The 25,386-nt window shown below is 39.3% G+C and overlaps 2 protein-coding genes across 3 annotated transcripts in view; one reads left to right on the plus strand and one right to left on the minus strand.

The window, feature by feature from the left end:
- Nucleotides 1–103: 103 nt before the first annotated feature.
- COPS2 (COP9 signalosome subunit 2) lies at nt 104–22,097 on the minus strand. 2 transcript variants are annotated; one of them, XM_058033556.1, is made up of 13 exons: nt 21,988–22,097; nt 12,546–12,659; nt 11,421–11,498; nt 10,696–10,821; nt 9,317–9,406; nt 9,130–9,207; nt 8,140–8,314; nt 6,944–7,122; nt 6,753–6,805; nt 4,586–4,683; nt 2,761–2,843; nt 1,635–1,693; nt 104–859 (listed from the first exon to the last, which is right to left on the minus strand). In XM_058033556.1, exons 1-13 carry the CDS (start codon nt 22,039–22,041, stop codon nt 715–717), a joined length of 1,332 nt encoding a protein of 443 aa, XP_057889539.1. In that variant the 5' UTR covers nt 22,042–22,097; the 3' UTR covers nt 104–714. The 2 variants fall into 2 exon arrangements, with proteins under 2 accessions (XP_057889539.1, XP_057889538.1); XM_058033555.1 differs by having other exon boundaries at nt 9,317–9,427.
- A 1,577-nt stretch (nt 22,098–23,674) lies between these two features.
- Nucleotides 23,675–25,386, plus strand: part of GALK2 (galactokinase 2) — a 46,786-nt gene continuing 45,074 nt past the window's right edge. The window contains exon 1 of the mRNA XM_058033777.1: nt 23,675–23,773. Coding sequence (XP_057889760.1) covers nt 23,721–23,773 — 53 coding nt within the window. The 5' untranslated portion in view covers nt 23,675–23,720. The remainder of the gene's footprint in view (nt 23,774–25,386) is intronic.

Raw genomic sequence — 25,386 nt, forward strand, 5'->3', positions numbered from 1 at the left:
ATTGTCCTTCACAAATGTGATGAGATTGAGTAATACCTATTTTCTTTTAAAAATAACACAAGTGAAATTCAAGTATAATGAAAGCACATCAAGAAACAAACTGTACAATTTCTGAACTGCACTGTTTATTTTGCTGCTTGAAACCTAAGTGACAGTATGCCACTATAATTATGGGGTTTCTTCTAAACCTTTACTACACTGCAGGTACAGAAATATATGGACACATTTTTGGAGAATTGACATTTTGCAAAATGCAGCAAACATTTCAATTTATACATGAGAAAAGGAAGTGTTCAAAAGGGTATGCATTTCAAGTTATTGCAGGTTATTTCTGTGAGAGAATTTCTGCAGGTAAAACATATTTAAATTTAACCAACAGTAACGTGTCAGTGTACTTAAAATCATGACAAAAATCTTCTCTCTGGTCATTAATTGCCCCTTGACAAATTACTAGGATGTTGTATGTTTAGGGCAAGATGTCAATACAGCATAAATCCCGTGGCATTTTGGTTTTCTTCTGGAGATTAAAGCTGTTTTTTTCTTGGGATAAATGCAGCAGCAAAACACAAACCAGCTGATCAAAAAAGCACTTCTGCCATAACTCCAATAATTTCAGGGCACACCAACCGACAGTAGTTTTGCCATTCCCAGTTCTTTTAAGGTTTACATCACTGCACAGTTGCCTTAAGTAGGTTTGTAGAAGCTTGGTTTCTGTTAGGCCAGCTTGCTGACTACAGCCTGGTTGAGAGAATTTAGTTGGTTGGTCCATTTATCTAACGCAGTATAACGTGCACCACCTCTCTTCTGATGGTCCAGTTCTAGGAGCTGGTTGACTTGATCAATTCGGCCATGTATAGTGCTAGGAGCAAATAAACAAAAACTATAAATTGCTAATGGACATGGAAATAGGAGCTAACAATGAATCAGAGGTAAAATAAGAGGGCTTATACAAGAGAGGCACAAAGTCCATTTCAGAATTCAGCACTTCTGTAATTACTGTCCTGGGCAGTAGTGCCTATTAAGCTGTCATCATGACTGGAAATCAAACAACTAATTCATTGGGCAATGCATGTTTTATCTGCTTGGCTATGACCCCACACAAAGTCTGAAGCAATATGACATAAACAGTTCTTGAAAGTCAAAGAATCATGAAAAATGCAGATTTATGTGAAGAGAAGTCAAACAATACAAGCCCATGTATGGATTATATATTTGTAGTAGTTATAACAAGTTACTCTCCAGAAAAATAGGTTTTACAAATTGTAGTTAAATTTTTCTAGTTAAGAGAGCAGACTACCAATCTGTCAACTTGAAAATTAATTCAAAAATATACATGGGTGTAAGCAGCAATTACTAAGAATAACAACTTTCATAATTTCATAATAATTCAAGGAATTTATTATTTAATTAATAATTAAAGAAAGAAGATGCTCCCTGTATAATTTTCTTGATTCCCATCCTTCAAACATACTTTACTGCTCAGAAACCAAGCAAATACAAAGTCAGCACCATTACCTTTCACTTCTAGAATCAACCAGTATTATCACAATGCCCCAAAATAGTTTTGTTGCCACTTCTACAGTTTGATTATTTTAAAGTCATCAAAGATCAATAATCAAGAATCAGGTACATACTTATCCAATATGCACTGCACAAGCAAGCTTTCCACATCAGCTACATCTATGTTTAACTCCTGAAACAAAAATAAAACTCATTATGCTGTTACTATGTTCTGCAACATTAAAACCCCCCAATCTTTATTTTCATATACAGAATTTAGTTTAACCTGTTTCTTACTGTTCATAAATATCAATTCAGTAACAATCAATTAAGCAACAGACTTCCACCCAAAGGACATATGGCCAAGAATCAAGAGACCAGTAACCTCTCAGAAAAAGCTAAAGAGGCAAAAGCAAAATTTTAGAAGCTCCAGAAATGGGTTCCTTTACTGACTTACTGAAAAAATAAACAGATAAAAAATATCCCAAACCAAATAACAACAAAATAAACCACAACCACAAAAACCTAGGAAATAAAATAAGACAATAATTATCAGAAAAGAATGGATCTGCACTCAAAACCATTTAGAGACATAATTGCATCTTCTGGCTCAAGCAAGTTGTGCAAATGTTAAGTCTAGCTTAAAAAAAAAACAAGTATACCAAGTTCTAAAAGGAATTTAGCATAAAAAACAGGCATCCCTAATATTTCATGATGTATTTTGTAATGCTGTGAATTTTTGCAGGCAAAATCACGGACCCACAGGAGATGGGAATACTCATATATTACCACTGGGTTTTTATTTCATTCTTTGCAGATTAGGCAGTGAAATCAGGGATTCTATGGTAATACTTGGTTTGTTCTACTACCACAGTTCTGTAACTACGTATGTGAACATAGCTTATGAGCAAAAGAGGTTAAAATTTTGATTTTTATGTACATAAAATTTATGTTCATAATTACATTTTTTTATTATACAAATTTCACTTCTTATACTTTTCCTAAGAAATGTGATTTTTCTACACCAAGTAGAATATGGTAGTTGAGTATTTTAGAAGTATATCATAGTACATATAAGCAGTTGGATGACACTTGAAATTTACATTTTTGCACTGCAAAGCTGCCAGCAGTGCATCATTAGTACTTTATGGTTTAGAGTGAATTTTAGATGTTCTATTTCTGGAAGCACTGTATGTATTTAAAAGCTTTTATTCACACTTAATAATTTACTTAAGCAAATGCAAGGCTACTGACACATACCTTAGAAATAAAAGGAATATGTATTCTTGTGTAAGGCTTAATTAATTTTATAAGCACTTGTGTTCTGATGTTTCGCAAAAGCTCTGTAAGAGAAGAAAACACAGTGTAAAAACAACAGTATTGAAATAAAGCTGCAATACCACTCCATACAGAAAGGTGCCACCTTCAAAGACCATAGTGTTTAGTGTAATTCAGTGGGTGGGGAAGCCCAGCAAAATAACAAGGACCCTCCTTTTCCAGGGATCCAAACAATATGTAACTCTCAAGGTGGACAGACAGAGCTGAAAACTGTTCAAACACGGAGCAACATGTTCTCTGGTAAAAATTTTATTTATTCAAGTTAACTGGATAGATCATAAAAATCATTGCCTGGTATGTCTGCCCCCCTAATTTATGGCTAGAATGTTTGCTGTGTACAAAAGTGAAAAGGGCTTAAAGCCATGCAATTTAAAATGTCTGAGCATTTACCTTCATGGAGAGTATTCACATTTAAAGTTAAAAGTCAGGGCCTAATGGTGTAATTACAATGAGGAACTGAAGTTGTATAAAATGGTCTGCATGGAAAGGCTCATTTTGCTTAGATAAAATAGTGCAGTCGTTTTATAAATTTTTACATTATTAAAGACAGTTGGGATAAAATGAAAGCATAAATTATAAATTAACAGAGAAAAAAAAAACTAGATCCATTTTTACTTGTTTAAACAAGGATTGTTTATATAACAATATACCACTGAACACCAGATTATGTGTCTCAATAAACAATGGAGATTAAAACAACGAGGCAAGGTATGTAAACATAACCATGAACAAGTTGTGTATCACTGCAGAGTGAACATGGTGAGACATCAGTAGCATATAAGGAGTAACACTCAATTCCCTTCAATGCCTTAATTCAGCTTCCTGCTCTTGCTCTCCAGTTCTGGCACACCTTCCTCCATGAGCATCCAGCTCTGATCTTACCAAGTCTCCCCCCAAGACTTTGCAGCTCACCAGCAGTCCACACGGAACAGCAGCAGTGGGTTATATTTAGTTTCCCCTGCTGTTTGCCCTGTTCTCTTTTACAAACAAGTATAAGGAAACCAGGTCTCTGGATTTAACTCTTTTCTTTCAATAACTACCCAGCTAAATGATCCTGCACTGCCACAGTCAGACCCACTCTTGAAAAACAACAGTTAGCTGAAGAACTGAGCACTGTATTCAAGTGAAGAGACTCTTCAATTCTCAGATACATGAAAAATGGGTGAGGTAACTTTATTTTGTCACATTAATGAAACAGAAAGGCATGTGTTAATGTGCTCCCATTCTATTAAGTAGAGGTACTATAACTCCAACTATTGTTTACAAGATAGAAATGAAAACTATGCATCTTTTCATATGTTATATTACTATATATTTATTAGTGCAACCTTCATTACACTGTCTATGTATTTTGTATAATCTGAAGCAGTAAATTATAAACTAGCAAACATCAAAGTGGGTGAGACTCATACAAACCATCTTTAGAGATGAGGCGTTCTCTCATTTCACTATTCCAAAAACAATATTCAAAGTATTCAAGTGTCTTAACACCACCATAGATATCTTACAATATCCACTCCTCTAGAACTTTCTCCATCAACTTTGCATGTCTTTGCATTCATGCCACATGCCTGGATGCAAGTTAGCCCTGACCAACTTCTAAATAACTTGTAAAGGAATAATCCACAAGTAATTACAAGGAACTCTTAGTGCCAAATAGAAAAATAAACCAAGGTGGGGGAAGAAAAAAAAAAAGGAGCTTACTAAGTAGTGAAAACAAAAATGATTATAACAGCTTTTAAAATACCTTCAATGTGCTCCCTTATGAAGGGATCGTCCATGATGTTGCTGTGATTTGTTTTCAGAATCTTCTCAAATTCAGTGATGTCATTATTCTGATAGGCACTTCAGAAAAAAACCAAGGGACTGAATTATTCATTTTAAAAGTAAAATAGACTCATAAGATTATGTTCCACAATTTCTAAAAAAAAAACATGTATTAAGCACTGGTGGAAAATATTTCTATTCAGAACCTTTATATGCAAAAACTCGATTTCAAGATGAAATGCAGCAGAAATGACCTTTCTCCTGTTTCAATTTTAGCAACATTTACTGAAGTTTGGTATGAACATTTAGTTGTTCCACAAGTGCACTCTAGTTTAAAAACTTTTGTACTTTAAGAAGCTATTCTTAAATACCCTGTTTTGAAAAGTATCATTACATGAATTTTGGCTTCATGAAGTCATACTTTATGGAACAAATAAGAGCTAAAAAGAGTCTACAGGGCTGTTGCTGTCTCTACAATGTCCAACTTAAGCTGAATGCTAAAAATATTGAAAGATGAAAGAAATACGGACTTCCAGGATTATTCATCAGTAATTTTGGCATAATATTACTTTTTAGATTTTTATTTATAGCTTATTTGTGTATATATCCTTTCATGAGTTAATCCTGTCACCTAAGAAAGCATTGCAAAAAGAAGGTGCCACCACAGCGTCATTTAAAGGCCAAGAGCTGCAACCTCTGAAGAAAGGCCTTTTTCTTGAAAAACATTCTTTCAAAACAAAACTTTCAACTTCTGTTTAAATACTAACATCAAACATTTTAATAAAAACATCTATTTGTCCTTCATATTCTGTACATTCTAAGATTGTTTTGAAACTGGTCAAAAAAGATTAATCTGTTATTAAAATGGCCAAGAAAAAGACCTGTTAAGGCAGAGCTTGAGCAGCTTATAAATAGTTATGTGAGTGGCATGGACTGTATCACATGAAACCAGTAAATTTTACTTCACAATAAAAGAAATTGCATTTCTGTGTATTTTATTGTTTATTTCATAAGTCTTTTTATCATATGTAAAGCATGCAAGTTCCCACTGTAGAGTACAGGAAGGATTAAAAACATAACTGTAATATTTGAAATTAATTTTATCATCACACATTTCTTATCAATATTGCTTTAACTGTGTTATTAATTTTAAAGAAAGAGTTATACTCAAATGTCAAGATAAAAGATATAAATGAGAAACATGAATAAAATCAGATTGCGTAAGGCCATCTGGAGTTCCTTCTGCCTCAAATTCACATGAAACTATGACAGTGAATTAGAAAAAAACACATCTAAAGTGGAAGGAGTTACTGGAAATAATCCCTTACTAAACTGCCAAATAATTGATTCAATCATCATGTCAATAATGGATGAATGTCCTCACTTTCAGGAACAATTTGTATGCATAAAATGGTAAAGCACAACAGCAGTATCACAGCAGTTTGTTCCCACCCAGATCAACTGTTTCAAAATGTGAGCAGACATTACTTCTTATGTAGGGAAAATATGGGAAAAGAGCAGAGGCAGGCCAGAGAGGATACAGTAGGTGAGCTTCAAAACCCAGTGTACAAAACCTGCCTCAGTTCATTGACCTAATGACCTTCATGCACTGAAAATTCTCACAGTTGCCTGTGAGGTACAGGTAATGAGGTGCCTAAGAGATAATGAGGCTTTCTTTTGATTTTTCACTTGTTTGAAGGATACAGGAGATCACTGAGAGTAAAGTTTCATATTCCTAACTTAGGAACTCATGATATATCCATACAGTAAATTATTCTACTGGCTTTGGTATGAGATGTCACTCAACTCAATTTCTCTTATGTAATCAGCCAGAGCCCAGAATGACCAGTTGCAGTACAAGATGGGACAACTTTATTTAAGGGGAGAAAAGAGGGTTTTGTCACACCATAAAGTGGCAAAAGTACACATCTTTGATACCCCTACATAGTGTGGCATCTATACTATGGTCACTTGCAGTTAGTTTCCAAAGAAAAACAAACCTTGAATATTTGCCCAATATTTATCAATAACTGTGTTAACTGTGCAGAGAAAAGCCATTTCTAAAAACGTTCCCTTTCAAGTTTGGACAATATATCTTTTTTCTTTTTATTATTTTGTTCCCTTCTCCAAAAAAATTAAAATCTTACCTTACTAAATTCGTCATTGCTAGAATCTCTGGATCATTTTTGTATGGTTTAGCCTACACAGAACAGAAAGCATAATATGCAAATTCAGATTTATTTTTCCATTTCCATCCTTTGGGTAATTTCTCTATATATTCAGAAAAGGGTGAGGGGATGGGGGTGGGTGTGTGTGTGAAGGAGAAAGAAAAAAATACCTCCTGAGAATCAAATGGATTTATTCCAGACTTCATGAGCATGTTTGCTAAGACCAAATATTTTAAGCAAGTGGTTCTTCTGGGGCTCCCTGATTCATCGTAATTCTTGAATGCTTCAAAAAAATCAGTATGTGCCTTTTCAAACTCTCCTTCTCTTAAGTGCATTTTGCCTCCACATTCTGAAAAGAAAACACAGATGAAAAGGAACACTGTGTGCTTGTTGCTGACTACAATAATTGTACTCAAGTTCCATGCTATTTCTAAATAGATTACTGAAACATTTTCAGAAGTGATTTGGTTCTCAGAAATCATTAGGAAAAAAAAGCATTAAGGCCTTAACATATAGCACTGCCATTTGAATAAACCCATTCCAAAGAGGAAAAAACAAAACCCAGCCTACATCTTAGAACTTAAAGAACACTAATCCTCATAGCCAATAATTACATCACCATTATGTTAAAATATTGCAAAAACTGAGATAGAATTTATCTCCATTTCAGTGGCAACAGACTTTGTATATTTATGGAATTTTCCCTATCTGTTAAGCAAAAACACACAGAAAAAATGAGAAATACTTTCTGTATCCTTTTATTTCTGAAGTACCCACTGCTGCCTGATTGTCTGTGCAGCATCTACACCAGGGAAAGGAGGAAAGCAGAACAGTGTTCTGAAAAAAGCTGTTTTTTTTTTCAAGACACACGGCTTGCTTCCACTACAATTAATTACTGCAGATAATGAATTATATTTTCAAACACATCTTAAAGCCCTTTGGTTCCTGCTGAGTTTTAGTGAGGTAAGACACAAATTTATAAAAGGAGATTGCAGGAACAGCAGCCTTTCTGCCAGCAGTCCCTTCTGCCAGCAGTCCTGTCAAGCCTTTGTTTTTATGCCCTGCAGATGCCTTTGCATTCCTCTTTTCCTGCTTCCCCTGGTGGCAAACAGCAAGTCCTCCCCTTGTCTTTCTACTGCTTCTCTCCTAACAGTTATTTAGCCAACTGTCCTGCCCTTCTGACCAGTGCCTCTGGTACTTGGGCACCAAATTTGCAGTCCTGCAAGAAGAAAATGATGAGACTGAATCTCCAGAAGCCTCTGTCTTTATAGGTGGAACTGGAACTGGAAAAAACCACTGGTTATCAGATTTTCATGGAACAAATCTCTGCAACAGAAGACAAATGAAAAATTCAAGATGAACTTGCCTCTGATAACTCCCATGATCAGTGGATGAGGAATGGCTGACTTGATGTGCAATGACTGTTCATATAGTGCTTTAAGTTTTTTGTTATTTTTCTGTGCTGTATACATTTGAATTTCCAAAGCATAGATTTCCAATAGTTGAGTACCTTTTTTTAGATCATCTTCCCCATCATCAGTCTAGGACAGATTAAGTAATAAATACTGTGAAATTTTAAGAGAACAGCAATTTCAGTTTTATACTAGTAAAACACTGATAACCAAATACTCTCAGTAATTTCCTGTCAAAAACAAGGATATTCCTGAAATTCTGATGTAACTACTAAGAGAAAACATAGTACTCAAAGAACTTACCACAGGCTACATTTTGAAGCCCTTTATTTAAAACATCATTATGTTCTATTAAATGTTTTTCTCAAAACTTTAATTCTTTTCCACATTCCTTAAGCCACATTCTCAGTATATAAATACGACTGACACAAATGCATACATATAAATAACACATATGACTCTTTTGCTACTTCTAACAGAACCATTTCCCAGATATCTGTAACCTATTTCCATACTGAAGGAGGAAAAGTGTCAGAAACAAGCACAGCAGACTGCATGGCTAATTTATTTTTTCCCCTTCCAGATGGGAAAGTAACAATTGCACTTTCATTTTTGAATAAAGCTCATTTGGAATCTTTGCTATATTTTAAAATGAATGTCCATGCATTATAGATTATTGATATGTGCTTCTCATCCTTGCACCTGAAGAGAAACCCAATCAGCAATCATGAATAATTTTTTAAAAATCATCTTTAAGGAAGGAATAAAGCACTTAGCATTTTTTATTTATGTTACCAAGCAGATAACAAATAAAATCAGGCACAGTATTTCTTCCCTATGTACTAAAGCTCAGCAAAATGCCTCAAAGGCCAACAACAGATATATTAAAAAAAAAAACATCAATGTTGTTTACTAAGGCACAGTGATTTAGAATATAAAGGTACCTGGCATGACTGATGCAGCTGACGCAAAATCTTTTGTAACTTTCCATATTCTTCTCGTTCTAAATATAATTTGCCAAGCTGTAATGAAAAGAAAGTTGAAGTACTGAGGTCTATTAAAATTTCACAATTATAAGAATTAGCTGAAGGTGTCAAAGAAAATAAAAAAATAGGAAGTTATATATTTTACCTTTGTGTTTGTCTTAAACCACAATCTATCATTCTTAGCATCTTTCAGAGCTTCAAGTGTTGTTTCATAGAATTCCTGAAGCAAATCCATCTGACATAAAAAATCAGAATTCTATAATTGTAAACAGCAAATTTGTACCTGTTAATAAAGTCAATCTGAACAAACTAAAAGTGCATGCTTGAACTTCAAAATAAGAAAGGTATCTGCATCTTAGTTTATGTTTGCATTTAAACTGCAAACAGCTTCTAAAATAACCAAATTAACTACATTACCTTTTCTTATATGAAACAGATATAATTAAAAAGTATTCACATTTAAGATTTGTACCCATCTGTGAAAAATGAAAGCCACCTTATAAAACCCATCTTATATAACCAAGGCACAGAACTGTGATGTTTTGTAACAAACACAGGCAATATTGTTCCCACTTAAAAGAATAAAAATAATTTACATATCAAAAAGAAAATATGTTTTACAAAAAAAGAGGAATATGGTCAAAGGAGAAGATGTCTTCTTCTTTCTGGAGTGGCAATGCTGAGTGGAAGAAAGCTCTTGAGTGCATCAAAATAATTCTTTGCATAAAACCAAAACAACCCCATCTGAAATGGGAATTAAAGTGCTGAGTGTTACCTTTTACAAGGGTTCTACAAAGAATGCATTAGTATTGTTCATGGCCACTATTCCTTTGGAGATAACAAATCTGTGACTATATATCAAGTTAAGACTTCCAGAGTGTCCCTGCAGGTCTGGCTCCACTACAAACCAGAGACACTGAGCTCTGCCAAGAAGGGACAGTCTGAGACAATCCCTTAGACCTCAGAGTAACCCAGCATTCAACTTCCACCTCTAAGAGTGGCAGGACTGTGATAATGACCACGGATCAGCACTGATCACCAATGATATGAAGGTGCTACTTTAGGTGGTCAGTGAGGGGAGCTTCCTTTTCTTTGTAAAGCTTCTACAACAACTCAAAAGGAGCTGGGCTGTGTATCTATGGACATGTACCTCACCAGCACAGTGCACTGGACAGGCAGGATTTCACACCAACACTTCACTGCAAAGATTCCCCTTCCTCTCCCCCCCCAAAAAAACCCCACATTATTTATTTTAAAATTATATTTGAAAGGGTACTTCTATTGTGTAGCTATGCTAAAAAAAATAGAAATTCCAGGTAAATGTTGCCAAAAAAGGACAACTTTATGAAGATTTGTGTTAATAGAATCCACTACATGTGGGAAATATATTTTTACATATGACAGCAAATGAACACTCAAAATTCCTCTATTAAGATCAAAATAGCCCAAAACAAACATAAAAATTGTCCACAGTTAAAATTGCAAAACTGAAAACTATGAAGATTAAATAATTGATGATCCAACCTGCTTGGAAGTCGAGATATAATCAAGAATAGAATTGATGGATTTTTCAGAGTAATTCCTTGTAACTGCACTCCGTATGTAGGTCAATAGCTGTTTATACCTATTCATCATTTCAGGAAAGTTAGTCTAAAAGAAAAACAAAATCACATTAGAATTTTTGTTTTAATTGTTGAAACTGAGATATCTTGCAAGTTTACATACAGGAGAAAAAAATTGCTTAAAGAAAGACAATGCAGTAGTGGTTGCTATTAAAACTTTCATATCACCACTTTATTCATAACCTGCAGAATCAGAAATAACCTCAGGACTGCATAAAACACACAATTAAAATATTCATCTCAATGAAGAAAACAGAGCTGGCCAGACAACTCTTTGGAATGGCTGCATACACAGCATATAAATTTTTCACAGTTTTGTCCTGGTGCAGTACACACAGAGAAACATGACCACTGTCAGTGGAGTGACACCTCAGCACAGCAAGGACTGAGCCTCACACTTTCATGGAGAACCAGCTGACTACAGCAGTTATTTTGCATCCATTTTGCCTTTGTCTTGCAAACACCACATCATTTCCCTGCCATATCTGTAGTAGCCATTAAAGGCTGCAAAAGGCAAGTTCTGATAGATTTAGTTGTCATAGCCATAAATTAGAACACTAATTTAAGATCTCTGGATCAAATACATATTTATGCTATTTATTCCCAAGTGATAGCTGTAATTCCTACCAATTTAAAGTTTATTTTAATCATCTGTTTCAGAGCTTTGAATCCCCATTCTCCCTTTTCGCCTTCGAGCTCCAAAACCTGAAAAAGAAGAATTTTAAAAACAATATTTATAAAAGCTTTATTCAAACTTGAGTTGTTTAAAATACACATATCCCATACGTGCCCTTCCCTCCCACTTTGTTCCTTACAAAGTAATGTTTGACTCTGCCCTGTTCTTCAATTTTATTCTTTCCTGGTAGTATTGAAAAAGTGAGAGTGAATCTCCTCAGTTTTCACAACTTAGCTGACATAGGGAGGGTGAACATGATTGTTGCTGTTGTTATCATCTAACAGCAAACACTTTAATGCCAAACACTAAATTTTAACACCACTCCATAAACATGTAAGCAAAAATAGTTGTAACACCTCCTGCAAAACTGAGGCAACTAAATTTTGACCAAATTAAGTTAAAAAGCTCTTCTGAATTACTATGAAGAAGATTCTTTCACAGAGGAGAAACACTTCTAGGTTTTAATGCAACAATGCAAAGAAATGTTTTGCAAGTAAAAACTTTAGAGAGTTTTTTATGAAGTCACGTACATAGTTTTGCTGTACTATAAATGAGCAAAGAGATGCAAAAATCTATTTTTCCTTGAAAAAGTTGCATCTAACATACTGCTTTCTCATAGCAGTGTGCAAACATTAAAAATTTAAAACTGAGATGAACAAAAGAAACTGTGTTTGTTAGTATTTATACATTTAAAGCTCTGGAATCAGATAGCAAAGCAAATATAATGTTACATAAGACACTGGGGAAAACACCATTTCATTTAAAAAACCCAAATGGATCTGGTTTCTGTTGTTGATGCAAGAAAACACATTTAGAACTGTTTAATTAACTTAGTAAATCCTGAAGATTAAAAAGTCAAATCTGTGATAAGACTATACCATGTCCTATTTATTCTCTCTAAGAATGATCCTGAAAGGCAGTCAGGAGTTTAAGATACTCAATAATAAACTTAGCACATTAGTAATTTAAAAGATAAATCCTATTCTTAAAATTTCAGAGAATAACTCGAATGGTACCAAACATTTTAAAATGTGAATTAATATAAAAAGAAGAGATAGAATATAAAGACAGACAACCTTCTGAAAACTGCTTAATGCTGCCTTGGGGTCATCTTCCTTCAAAGCTTTGGAATTGTAGTATTGATTTTCCAGATCCACATTTGGTTCAGAATTGCTGTCCTCCGAATATTCCTACATTTCAAGAAAAAAATAACAATCAGAGAAAAAAAAAATCAGAAAAAAAATCTGCTGAGAAATAATAATACATATCACTCCAACTGGCACAGAATGCTTGTTTGAACAGGCAGTGTTTGGTTTGAGAGCACAGAACAGGTATGGACCCATTTGAGGATTCTCCCTCTCTCCCATTCCTAGGCCAGACTCCCCGTGCACCAACATTTGCTGCCAGCAGGTTTCTTTCTGGATTCATGAACTCATAGCTCCACCAACTTCACCTTTATGACAAGTACAGATTGTATTACTGAAATTCTGCCAGTGCCGGAGTTTCAGCACAGAGGCCCAAGAGCACATGGCATTTCTGGGAGGGGGGAGAACATGCTGCCCACTGCTCCTCCTGAAGGCACCCAACGATGCAGCCTTCGGTAGCCACAGAAGAGGCTCTGGTCAGCTGCCACACAAGGAATGAGTCAGCCATGGAGGGCAGCAAATGCTTCCATGAATGCCTCTATCATCTGCCTTTCTATGCCATAACGATTCATCCTTGTCTAAGGAAATTTTAAAAAAGAATAATGACAATAACACCAGCTGCTTCTGCCCTGAGAAGCAGGAGATGATTATGAAAATGCTAAAAATGCTGCCAAAGATGTTGGGGCACAATAATTTAATCAAATAATTATCCATCATGTACACTAGTGCCAAAGAAACTGAAGTATTTACTTCTAACAATTGCTACTTAATTTTTTAAGAAGTACTCTGGGACTACTTCTGATGAAAAATCCCTGCATATTTTATCTTCTTTTGCTAAAAGACAATGCTTCATGTCCAAATTACAAAACACTAATAAAGCTCAAATAATAATTTCATTTGATATTTACAGGATTCAAAACCACTTCACACCTCTGCATTTTCAAGCTAACTTCTCTGAACAGAATTTTGGCTATTAGGAGATGAACTGTTCTAACAGAATCGTTTAAATCTCAAAGTTGCTGCTGTCAGAGTAACTTTCCTTGCACCAACATAAGCAATGCACAGTCAGGTTCCTTCCTTTAGGGTGAATTTTACTCTTGCTGTACTTTGTCAGGCACATTTATTCTTTCGTTCATTTGTATATTCCTACTATTAATGGACTCCTCCAAAACCACAGGAAGGAATGAAAAAAGATGAGACAAAAGAAAAGTTTTAAATTAGCTCTGTCCTCCCTGCACTGCAAGCAATCTCTCAAAGTTTAATTTTACTGAAGTTCTAAAGCAAAAATTAATTATGGGAGCCCACAGTCAAACCAAGTTTTAATAAACTTGGTGCTTGAGATATTTGTCCTTCTACCTTTTAATGCTTCTATTTGTAACATGTAGGCAAGTTGCCCACGTATGTATTTATTTTCACCCAACAAAGTACTATCATTAGTAAGAATGAATGGACTGAAAAGTTTTGTGAATTCCACAAACCTGTTTTCTGAATTCCCACAGAACTATAAAAACATGATACTGAAAACAGCAAAGAAAACAGGAAGCAAGTGTCTTATTTAATTGGGCAGTCTCTCATTTTGGATGGCTTGTTTTTGTAAACTCCTTATCCTATCCATCCAACTGCAGTGGAGCAGCCATGGGTACACACCCGATGTCAACAGCTGTATCGGGCACCTTATACACACAGGCTGCCAAAAAATAAACAACAAAGCATTTAAGATATGTGTAATCAGCTGATGTCTTGTTTATGCTTAACTTGGACAATGGGGAATAATTTTGGCAGAAGTGTCTGTTTGCAAAGATAAAAGGAAAGCAAACTAAATTAATTCCTTTTAGGAGACAACGTGCTCCATTAGCCTCAAGCCAGAAACATCTGAACTTTCATCTTAGCTCTGGCAATGATTCTGGATGTGGATTCATGCAGGAAGCCTTTTTTCAGATGATTTTTCTCAATGCTACTTAAATATCCCATAAAGATAATTTCATAATATTAATACATAATAAAGAAGTGTTAAGTCTACTGATATTTTTCCCCCAGTGGAAATGCATTGAAATTCATAAAAAGTACTGGTTTACATTTTCACGGCTATATTTTTTTCTTCACTTGATGCCCATGTGCATCAGACTTAGGATGAGTATATGGACTCAAAGCTGTAATGGAAATAAGGCTTTCCTACTTTCAGAAAACGTAAGGTGGTTTATTTTCAAAAAGACATATTTAGACTTAATGGCTGTGAAAACTTTAAAACCTCAAACTAAGTATGAGTGGATGCCATTAATCTTTAGGCAATGCTAAAAACCCCAAACATCAGCCATGTAGATACTGAATCTTATTTCAAGCACTGATGCTCATTATGCCAGTGCTGATATTCAGAAGGACAAGCACTCTGTCTTCTTTTGATGCAGAGATGGCTTAGTGCACTAGGATACAAATGCAAGAACATTAAGCTTCTGCCAAAAGCAAAAAAGGAGGAAAGTATAAAGCTGTGTCCTCAAAGTTCCAATTAAGAAAAAGATGAATTTCCTTCTCAGTTCTGAAAACAGAAAAGTTCTTTTAACAATAAATTCAGATAGCAAGAGCCTATCCTTTCCTCGCCCTCATTTTCAACACCCCTGGTTCCTGCCTGAACAGGAACCTCAAACCTTATAGGTAGAAAGTTTGCTGCAAATCAGGTAGAAATATATGGTTTACAAATAGGATTTCTACATAACCCTAAAAATTTCCACTACAGCATCCAGACCTAACAATTTGCATAGTGACGAACATACTTAATTAGAACTCTGAGATATAAAAGCAGCTGGATGATATAATTCATCTCTAGCTGATGTAAAAAAAGTAAGAGGCCTAGGAATTTTTAAAACTAAGGTCCTGTTGATATTTTTTAAATGAACATCAACATTATACGAACAAATGAAAAAAAAAGGAGCACTCTTGAGTACACAGAAACCCACTGCTCTTTGAAACCCATTGAATTCTTCCTTCCTCTGAGGATCATCAAAACAAACAATTGGGGTTTTTATCATCACTCAAGAAATTAGAAAGCCCTGGTAAGAGTTTGAAAAAATGCAGTTAAATAAATCAGGATATTATTTAAGCATTGCTATGTTGAAAATCTTAATGTTCTAAATGTAATCAGTTATATCCAATCCTAAGGCATCCCACTGCTTTTTGGAGGAAGAGAAATTGCTACAGTAGCTCAATTGTAATAGAGATAAAACCTCTGATGGAGTTTACTCTGTCTGGAACACCGTTCTTTCAAACAGTTTTAATAAAAGTTAAATTAGTATCAAGAAACCAATTTATTTAAGCAGGCTTTATTATGTTACATATTAAGTTTTCATAGAATTTTATCTAGTAAACAGCTTTAAAACATTGAGCCTCAGCTTCTAAAATGAGCACACACAGAAGTCAATTCACCCGAGTCAGCTTTAGTCATCCTTTTCAGTGCCCGGCTCCATCTGCAGCATGTCCAGCAGCAAAGGCACACGAACAGCATCCAGTGCTCCGGCTCCTCCCCATCCTGGCTGCTCCCAGCCTGTCCTCCATCCCTGGCTGCTCCCAGCCTGCCCTGTCCATCCCTGGCTGCTCCCAGCCTGCCCTCCATCCCTGGCTGCTCCCAGCCTGTCCTGTCCATCCCTGGCTGCTCCCAGCCTGCCCTCCATCCCTGGCTGCTCCCAGCCTGTCCTGTCCATCCCTGGGCTGCTCCCAGCCTGCCCTGTCCATCCCTGGCTGCTCCCAGCCTGCCCTGTCCATCCCTGGCTGCTCCCAGCCTGCCCTCCATCCCTGGGCTGCTCCCAGCCTGCCCTGTCCATCCCTGGCTGCTCCCAGCCTGCCCTCCATCCCTGGGCTGCTCCCAGCCTGTCCTCCATCCCTGGCTGCTCCCAGCCTGCCCTCCATCCCTGGCTGCTCCCAGCCTGCCCTGTCCATCCCCGCAGCAGGCAGGGCCCTGGGCTGCTCGGCTCCTTGCTGCTTTCTGACAACTGTGGCAGGAGCTTGGTCAATGCGGCCTCCAGAGATTATCACGGCCCCGGAGCTCGGGCCGGAACAGGGCCAGGGACACGAGAGTGTAACAGTGTATCAGTGACATTTCAATGTACACGTCTGGCATTCTGTTAGAGTGGCACACTGACCTGCTGAAGTTCTACATGAACAAAAACAAAGATACAAGTATTTTGTCAAATCTACTGTTGTTACCAATTTTCTGGTCTCCTCTCTTGCCTGAAGCACTTCTCTAATTTCTACATCTACTTCTTACCTAAACTTGTGCTCCTCTGTTTATCATTTGCCACCACTACAGGAACTGAATTCCTACTTTGCAAACCTTTTTAAATAAAAGGAGTAGGGAGAAAGCAACTATATACAGGCAACTTTCCAGAAAAAAAGGCAATACAAAGAGTTCTATTTCTGTAAAAAAATATCTTTCAAGGACAATGTTGAAATGCTTATTACTGTTAATTGTCAATTGCTGGTGATTTTACCAAATTTCATCCATTTGACTTACTCAAACAATTTATTTTTTTATGAAGTGCAATTGTTTCTGAGAACAAGTCTGGTGCAAATTTGGTTTTACTGAAGTAAAAATTCAGCTAACTTTGTTTCATAACCACGGCATTATGAGGTTTACTAAGCACAACTTTCTCTGCATTTGCTCCTCCTCACCTGCAGGCACCAGGACAAGCAGCAGCTACCAGGTTCTACCTGCATTTGCCAGTTGGTATCCAGGCACATGAATATAAAGAAAGCAATCAGACTGGAATGCAAAAGAGCAAAGAGGAAAAAAACAGAGGCAAACCCTGAGAGTAAAAACCAGAGTGTGATTTGTGTAAGGAGCCTGCAGCCACTCAGCCATGCATTGGGAGTCCTGGTTTCTTCTTCTTCACATTCCAGGTCCCTGTTCTGCTGCTGCTCCCTAACTCTGCAAGTCATCCCGTGCCTGCTGGCTCACACCAGGGCTGACACCAGGAATAGAAGTCTGTGAAACCAGCGCTTTGCAATGGCGTCACCAGAGTTCCATGAAAGACAGTGCTCTGCCTTTGTTTTATTTTTTTTTTTCCTTTGGAAGATGCACAAAAATGAGACAGGAGACTTGCAGAAAGAAAAACCTGGTATTATGACATATAGAGTACAGCAAAAAAGTGCCTTTTCTTTCTACCTCTGTTGTGCAGCTCTGTAGTCTTCTCAAAGTCCAGTTTTCAGCATAACTTAGACCTAAGTTTGGTGTTAAACAGACAGATTTATGTCTCTAACGCCAACTGCATATCAGATCCTGGAGAGCACCGTTCTAAACACAGCCCTAAATAACTGTCAAAAGAAGCCAACAAAAACCAGAACTTACCAACACTTGTCAGTGTTTAGATAGAAAGAATTTACTGACTAATTATTCTCAGGGTTTTTGCCTCAATACTTCCTTCTGAGACATTATGGTAATGAGCAAAATAAGCCTCAAATATATTAATTCTGTGTTTGAAGATGAGTCTGAAGAGAATGCATAAAAAATAATCACAACACATGCTGAATCCATATAAAATATGAAACAATAACTAATTTAGAGAACAGTATATCCTATGTCCTCTGTAAAGTACACTTCTTTTAAAATCACATACTACTGTAATTAAACTCCACTAAGAAACAGAAGAGGGCCAAGTGGATATGCTTGATTTGGTACTTCCCTAGATATGAATACTTGTTTTTGCAGCATTACCACATTCTTGTTTGCAACATATATATGTATTTCATAAAATGATGATAATATGAAATATGAGCAATTGGGAAGAGGAGACAACATCCACATGAAATTTCAACTGTATCTACTAAAATCCAGCAATAAAAGACAGAATAATGTCTCTGTCTACTGATGAGATTGCTTATCAAGTTTGGTAACAAACAAAAATTCCTTCTGCAAAGGACTCTGTATTTCACTCTGTTGGGAAGAAAGAGACAGCCAACTCATGCAGCTTGAAATAAGTAGTAAGGCTGCATTTGTCCCGATATCATCGTATCCCAAAACGGGAAATCCTCAGCAATCTGAAGGGATGCTGCTGTATCTGAGTTGTGCCAATCCTCATGAACCTGCAGCCATCTCCAGGGTGCAAACTGATGGCTGCTCATTGGAAAAGTCACTGCAACAATACAACTTTGTAAGGTAAAAAGACCAGTTGCTTGGAAATATATTTGTCCGGTCTTTCCTCAGATTAATTTTAAAGTTGAATTTCAGAACACACTAAAATGACTCATTAAGAACACCACAGATTCCTTATTCATTTAAAACAAAACAAGTAAACCAGTAGATGTACTACAACAACTGTCAATGTGTTGTCATTGTGCCTGGAAGAATCAATTTCTGGAGGAAGACTGAGTTTAGCCTCCAAGTCAATTCTAAATATAGTCTTTTGTCCCAGACTGAAAACAAAAATGGAATTTACAATGGTCCTTCCCTCTTTGTACTTCTCCACCCTCAAGCTGGATCTAGTAAAAATAACTTGTACTGAAATCATGAAAGGCACCCAGCAGCACCAAACTAAAAATTAAAATTGAGTGGCTTTCATAATGACCAGTAAACATTATTCTGTTCATTGAAGCATAAAGTGGAATAATTCATGTTATAACCAAAGCTGTCACAGCACATTACTAGCAAATTGTGAATCTAGGTTCATCCACCCACAAATATAAATGAAATTTCTTCCTGATACCAAGACTCTAGTGAATAAACTCCATTTCTGTAGGAGTAGCTGAGGTCATTTACATGTAAAACTTTGACTTTTTACCTACTGAAAAACTAAACAGAAACAATCCAATACAACCTGGATAGTCTTCAATTGTTTAACAATGTAGTAATTACACTTAATTATATAAAATTCCACAATGAAGCTGGGAAAGATCTGGGACTTTGGAATATCTGTTCACATTTCAGTTCAAGTGTGAAACATTTGCATACTTTAGGAAATTTAACTGACTGGCTCTACATAATCAGCAGTTCAAGTGCACATTGAAGAGGAACAGCCATAATCACTTCTAATAAAAGCTGACAAAATTAATTTTTTGGGGAGTCTTCACTGCAATTGTTATGATGGCAGCTACCCTGGGAGACCTGAAGCTAGTTTCACCATATTTTGACAAAATAGCTGCTTCTTTCATTGACTGTTTCTGTAATCACTGCCTTTCCTCTGGTTCTTATTCACAGTACTCACATGTACTCTTTTACTTTCAATTCTGCACTGATAGGAGTATTATGTCTTGTACTCATTCTTTTGTTGCAAAGCCTCTTGTAGCAGCAATGACGCTCAACTCTAGAATCCCCTCACAGTCTTCTCTTAATTTAACAAGCTACCAACATGAAAGGAAGGAATCAGGCCCTATCTTCAGGGCCCTTAAGTTTTTTCTGAAACAGTTCTGTGGAACACTACAATTACAAGTCTCAAGCAGTTTTGAAAACAACAGTCAATCATGGTTTGTTAGTCCCAGAATGCTGAAGCTAATCTAGCTGGAATGTTTTTACTCTTCAACTCTTGGGTTTTTTCCCCCCATCAATTATGAACTGAAATGAAATTTTAAAAATCTGAAGCTTGGGTACTAGTTGATGCTTTACATGGGTGTTACACGCTGAAAAGAAAAAAATGAATGTGCTCCTAATTATTACAAGCAGTATTTTAAAAAAATTTAAAGGTCTGAGCTAAGGGTAATTAATGACAATGAAAATGTTCCAGTAAAAGTAACCCCAGTCAGGAGTGGAAATCTGCCACAAGCAAGGTGTTTCAGGAAGGTTTTTCCAATGAGAAATAAAGTACTTCAGAAGAAACAAACACAGGAAAAAACACCAGACCAATTATTCTTGGAGAAAACTGACATAAAGCAGTGTAAGTTTGAACTGCACTTTTATTCACATCTGTTTGGTTTAAAAAATGCAATTCCAATGGTTTCTCTACATGCCCAGCTCTGATGTTATGGAAGGATATGGAACATGAATTCTGATTGTATCACATGGAAAAAAACCACCACAGTATTTCACATCAGGACACAAATTTCAGTGTTAATAAAAATGATGGAAACGAATTTTGGAACAAAATGTTTTTAATGACTCTGTGTATTTCGTTCCGTAACCCTGTCTCTACAGTACGAGAATTCATTCATAGACTGAAAAGGGAACACAAACAGTTTTTGGAATAGTGACACGAGCAGCTTGAACGGTTTTGATGTCAATGCCTGTCAAACAAGCACTCTTACATGAACGGAAAAAACCCTCAAAACCAAAAGCAGATCCTTTTATTCTATATCTCCTGTCATCCAACCATTGTAAGCAGTTCCTAACAAAAACTGCCCAGAAACTACTCCAAATAAAATTAGGTAAACATTTTAAGTGAATTCCTTAGTGGCAATGACTATCAAATAATGTGTCAGAAAGCAAGTCTTCCAGAAGCAAGTGTCTGGAGTTTTTCAATGTAACTGCAACACTGTTAACACAGGTTTAGCTGAAACTAATTAAATAGACTCTCAAGCTTCTACGATATGCATATATAGTTGTTTTTTTTTTTAAAGTCTCTAGTTCTAAATCAATCAATCAAAGTTCAGAAAAGAAAAAACCCCAAACAAGCAAACCTCAAGCTCCAATATAACATAAGGGTAATATAAATATAATTAATCAGACAAACAGCAATTTTTTAACTTTAAAAGCTTAGGACAAAACTTGATGTTATCATTTAACTAAATGTAACACGAAAACCCCCAAACCTTACAATAAAAACCAAAAAGGGAGTGGTAGAAAGGTTACAAACACTACAAAGACAAAAAGTTAGAAATAAGTGCACCCTTCGGCGCGCTGGATCAGAAACCGGCTGTGAGGCCATTTCTCCTCACTCTCCTTTCTCTTGCCCCTACTTTTCCCCAGTTTGTGGCTCACACAAGCACACGAACGGTATCTGCCCCAGGGGCCTCTCGCAGTCGCGGGTGGGGAGAAGGGCGGGCAACTTTATCACTTCACTCCGCGCCCACACTCGGGCCGGGGCAGGAGGACAGAGGGACGGAGGCAGCGCGCCCGAGCCCTCCCCTCAGCGGGAGCCCCGCGGACACACCGGGGCCAGCCCGGGGCCGGGGCACCAGCCCAGGCCTATCCACCCGCCCGCCCGGGGCTGGCCTGCTCCTCCGCGGAGAGGCGGCCGAGCGGCTGCTCCGACAGCAGCACCCCCCCCTCGCAGCCCCTGCCCGCATCCTCCTCCCCGGGAGGGAAAACTCATCCTGGATGTCCGCGCTCCCTGCCGAGGCAGCACCCGGCGGGGCGGCCGCTGCGGCGGGTGGCCGCACCAGCAGCGGCCCGCAGCGCCGCCGCGCCGGCGGCACCCCCGGCTGTACCGCTGAGCCCCCGCGCCGTCCCGCGCCCTACCAGATCGTAGTCCTCCTCATCATCGCACATGAAATCATCCTCCATGTCAGACATCTTGGCCGGAGGACGGGCGGGGGGCGGCGGCGGGGACGGCCCCTTCTCCCAGAAGCCCGCGCGGCACTGCCCAATGTGGCTCCGCTCCGCCCGGAACCTGCTGCCGCCCGCGCCTCTCCCGCCCCCGGCCCGGGGTGCTCGGAGCCCAATCCGCGCCGCCCCGCCGCCGGCTCCCTCCCTCTGCTAGCGACCGGCCCTTGGCAACGGCGGCCGGGCGGGGCCTGGGCACTGCGCGCCGGAACCTCCGGGGCCGGCGCTGCCGCTGCCCGGAGTGCGCCGTGCTGGCGCCGGAGCCGCCTGCGGTGGGTCCGGCTGGGCGCTGCCAGCCCGGGTCCCCACCGGAGGCTGCGAGTCTGGTGACTGGCGCGTCTCCGGAAAGGTCGAGGGAAGTGATCCTGCCCCTCTGCTCAGCCCCGATGAGGCCGCATTTGGAGTACTGTGTGCAGTTAGGACTTTTACAGTAGGAAAAAGATACGGAACTCCTTGAGCAGGTCCAGCAGAGAGCTAGTGAGTTGGCCAAGGGTCTGGAGAGATCTCTTAAGAGGAAGGGCTAAGGGAGCCAGGCCTGTTCAGTCTCAAGAAAAGGTCCCTTCCACTCTGACCCATTCTGTGAAAGCTCGGCCTGTTGCTGTGACCAGCGCCATTGCTCAGCTCCATTTTGCTTTACTCAGTATTGCTGAGTTTACCTGGGCTGCGTTCACCATAAACAAATAATACCAGAGCAGCAGTTTTAAAGGCCTGAACTCTGAATCCACAGGCCTTGTAAAGCAATAGCTTTATAAAGATTTTTACATGCTAATTTCTGCTGCTGCCTTCAACTGAGTGAGGTAAAACCCCCACGTGACTAGCTCTGCCTCCCCATCTCCACAAGGCCTGGGATTCTCACAGACACACAGATGCATCTACAATATTTACTAGGTCTCCAGATTTTCCTATTGTTGGTCATTTTACACTGTTACAGTTTCTGACAGTGGGGTTTTGTTTGTTTTTTCCCCCTACAACTACTGACAAGTCTTTTAAAAGCTGTGTTTGTATTCTGCAACTGTACTAAGGGTGAAATAAATATTTTACCTCAGAAAACCCACAATGAGATTTGTTACTGTGCTTCCTTCAGTCTGAGCACTTAAAGGTGCCAGAATGGGATGAGGAACAGTAAGATAGATACCAAAATGAACAAAGATATACACCAAAACACTGAGTGAATAAGCCTGCGAACACTTTTGAAATGCTCAGTTCCTTGCAAGTATCTGTAGCCATTAATCCGAGGGTAACAGGAGCCACGAGGCCGCCTGCTGGGAGGGGAGCTGGAGGAACAACACACCGCATAAAACACAGGGACAGAGACACCCATCCCTCCAGGCCACGAGGGATGCGACTGTCCATTATTTTAATCTCACGTGCATTTTGCAGGAGCACCGGCAGGAATACCGGAAAACCCCAAACATTTCTTTCGCACGTCGCAGCAGCGTCCCCGTCGCAGCGGGGCTGTGGCGGCCGCGGGGCCGAAGGCGGAGCGGCTCCAAGCCGAGCGGGCCGGGGGTGCCCAGGCCCGAGCACCGCCGGCGGGGCGGGACGGGGCCGGGCCGCCGGCGCTGCCGCCCGGAAGGACGCGGCGTTCGCCTGCCCCGTGACCGCGGCCCCGCCGGAGCCGCCTCAGCCGGGCCCGCGGTGCAGCCGCCATGGCGGGGGACAGCCCCAGCGCCGTCCCGGTGCAGCTGGTGGAGCAGCCCAGGTGGGTGGGTCGCTCCCTGACCCCGCCGCCGCTTATCCCGGGGCGGGTGGGCGGTGCGCGGTCGGCCGCGGGGGGTGGGAAAGCCCGTCCTCATGCTCCGGGCTGAGGTGCGAGGAGGTGTGGACTCGTCGCGTCCACACTCCGCAAGTTTTTCCCTGAAACGACCAAAGACTGCTCGGGAAGCTCCCGCTGGCCGGGGCGCGCCGGGCTCCGGCCCCTTCTCCCACCCACAGCATCCCGGCCCGCCCTGACGCCCCTCGCAGGGTGGCGCTGGGGCTGCAGGAGGAATCGTTCATTCATTCATTCGTTCATTCATTCATTTAGTCATTCATCATTTCGCCTACATCATTTTCCCCCCAGAGTTTTTGGGGAATGCTAATTATTCTCTCGTCCTTTTTGCTGGAAAAGCCCTGGAGCAGCGCTAGCCTGGCCTGTCCTGGGAATGGCTGCGGCACCTGTCAGAGCCCGCTCCTTGCCCGTGGAGTTGCGCTCGGTGTGTGCAATGAACACGCACACACACGAACCTTTCTGCTTGCTCGGTGTGTGCAATAAACACGCACAGGAACCTTTGTGCTTGCTCGGTGTGTGCAATGAACACGCACACACACGCGAACCTTTCCGCTCGCCTTAGCGCTGCACAAGGGACACTTCCTAAAACGCCGCTTACTTGCATACAATTGCACCATAAATCTCACGGAAACGAGGAGTCCAGCATTTCCAGACTTGGAAGTGTGAAGTTGTGAGGAGTGCCTTTGCTTTAAGGCTTCTGACAATTTTCTTCTTGATGGAGGTGCTTGAAACGCAGTGTGTGTCTTGCAACATCAAGGCCAAAGCCTGTAAATAGCCTTTCATCACGCCTGCTTGTAAAACCCACATTAAAAAAAGAGATCAGTCAGCACTTAGATAAACATGCCCTCATGACTGCTTTGTTTGTTGTCTCTTGGTACCAACACTACTATAAAAATATCTGTGAAACAAAGCAGCATTCTAAATACTGACACAAAAAGGAATAAAGTTAACACCTAGAATTCTGCCAACAGATTCCCCTGTGGACTATAATATTATTAATGTGATCTAGAGAAGGGATTGAACAATGAAATGGCAGAAATTGCTTTTGCTAATTGGATGAGCGATATACCCGTCAATAGTAGGGGAGATTATCAGAAGGGGAAATCACACACCTAATACAGCTTTGTAACAGAGCACAAAGATAGGTACTGAAAGATGTGTTAAAAAATATCACAACAAATCATATTTTGTAGATTTCCATTTATAAAAACCTTATGAAACATTTGCATACACGTAGCTGAACAGTAACACAGCCTTTACAAAGATGTAGAAACAAAGTAATTGTGGAATTTTCTAACATCTGTTTCTCATTGCAGTCTTCTTACTTCTACTTTGCCTTAACTAGGCTTCCAGTTCTAGAGGTAGATTAAATGTAGAAACCTTACCAGGGTTCCTGTTACTAGATTTTTGTCAGTGGACTAAAATTTTGCTTTAAGGTAGTTTCAAAACGAATTACTATCAAGTTTCTTATGCCTCACTAAAATAAATGGCTTCATCTGTTCTCAGCCCTTGTTTTCCTACTGTTCTGCATGACACACTAAAGT

The sequence above is a fragment of the Melospiza georgiana genome, chromosome 13 (genome assembly GCF_028018845.1).
Source record: "Melospiza georgiana isolate bMelGeo1 chromosome 13, bMelGeo1.pri, whole genome shotgun sequence".
Lineage (NCBI taxonomy): Eukaryota > Metazoa > Chordata > Aves > Passeriformes > Passerellidae > Melospiza > Melospiza georgiana.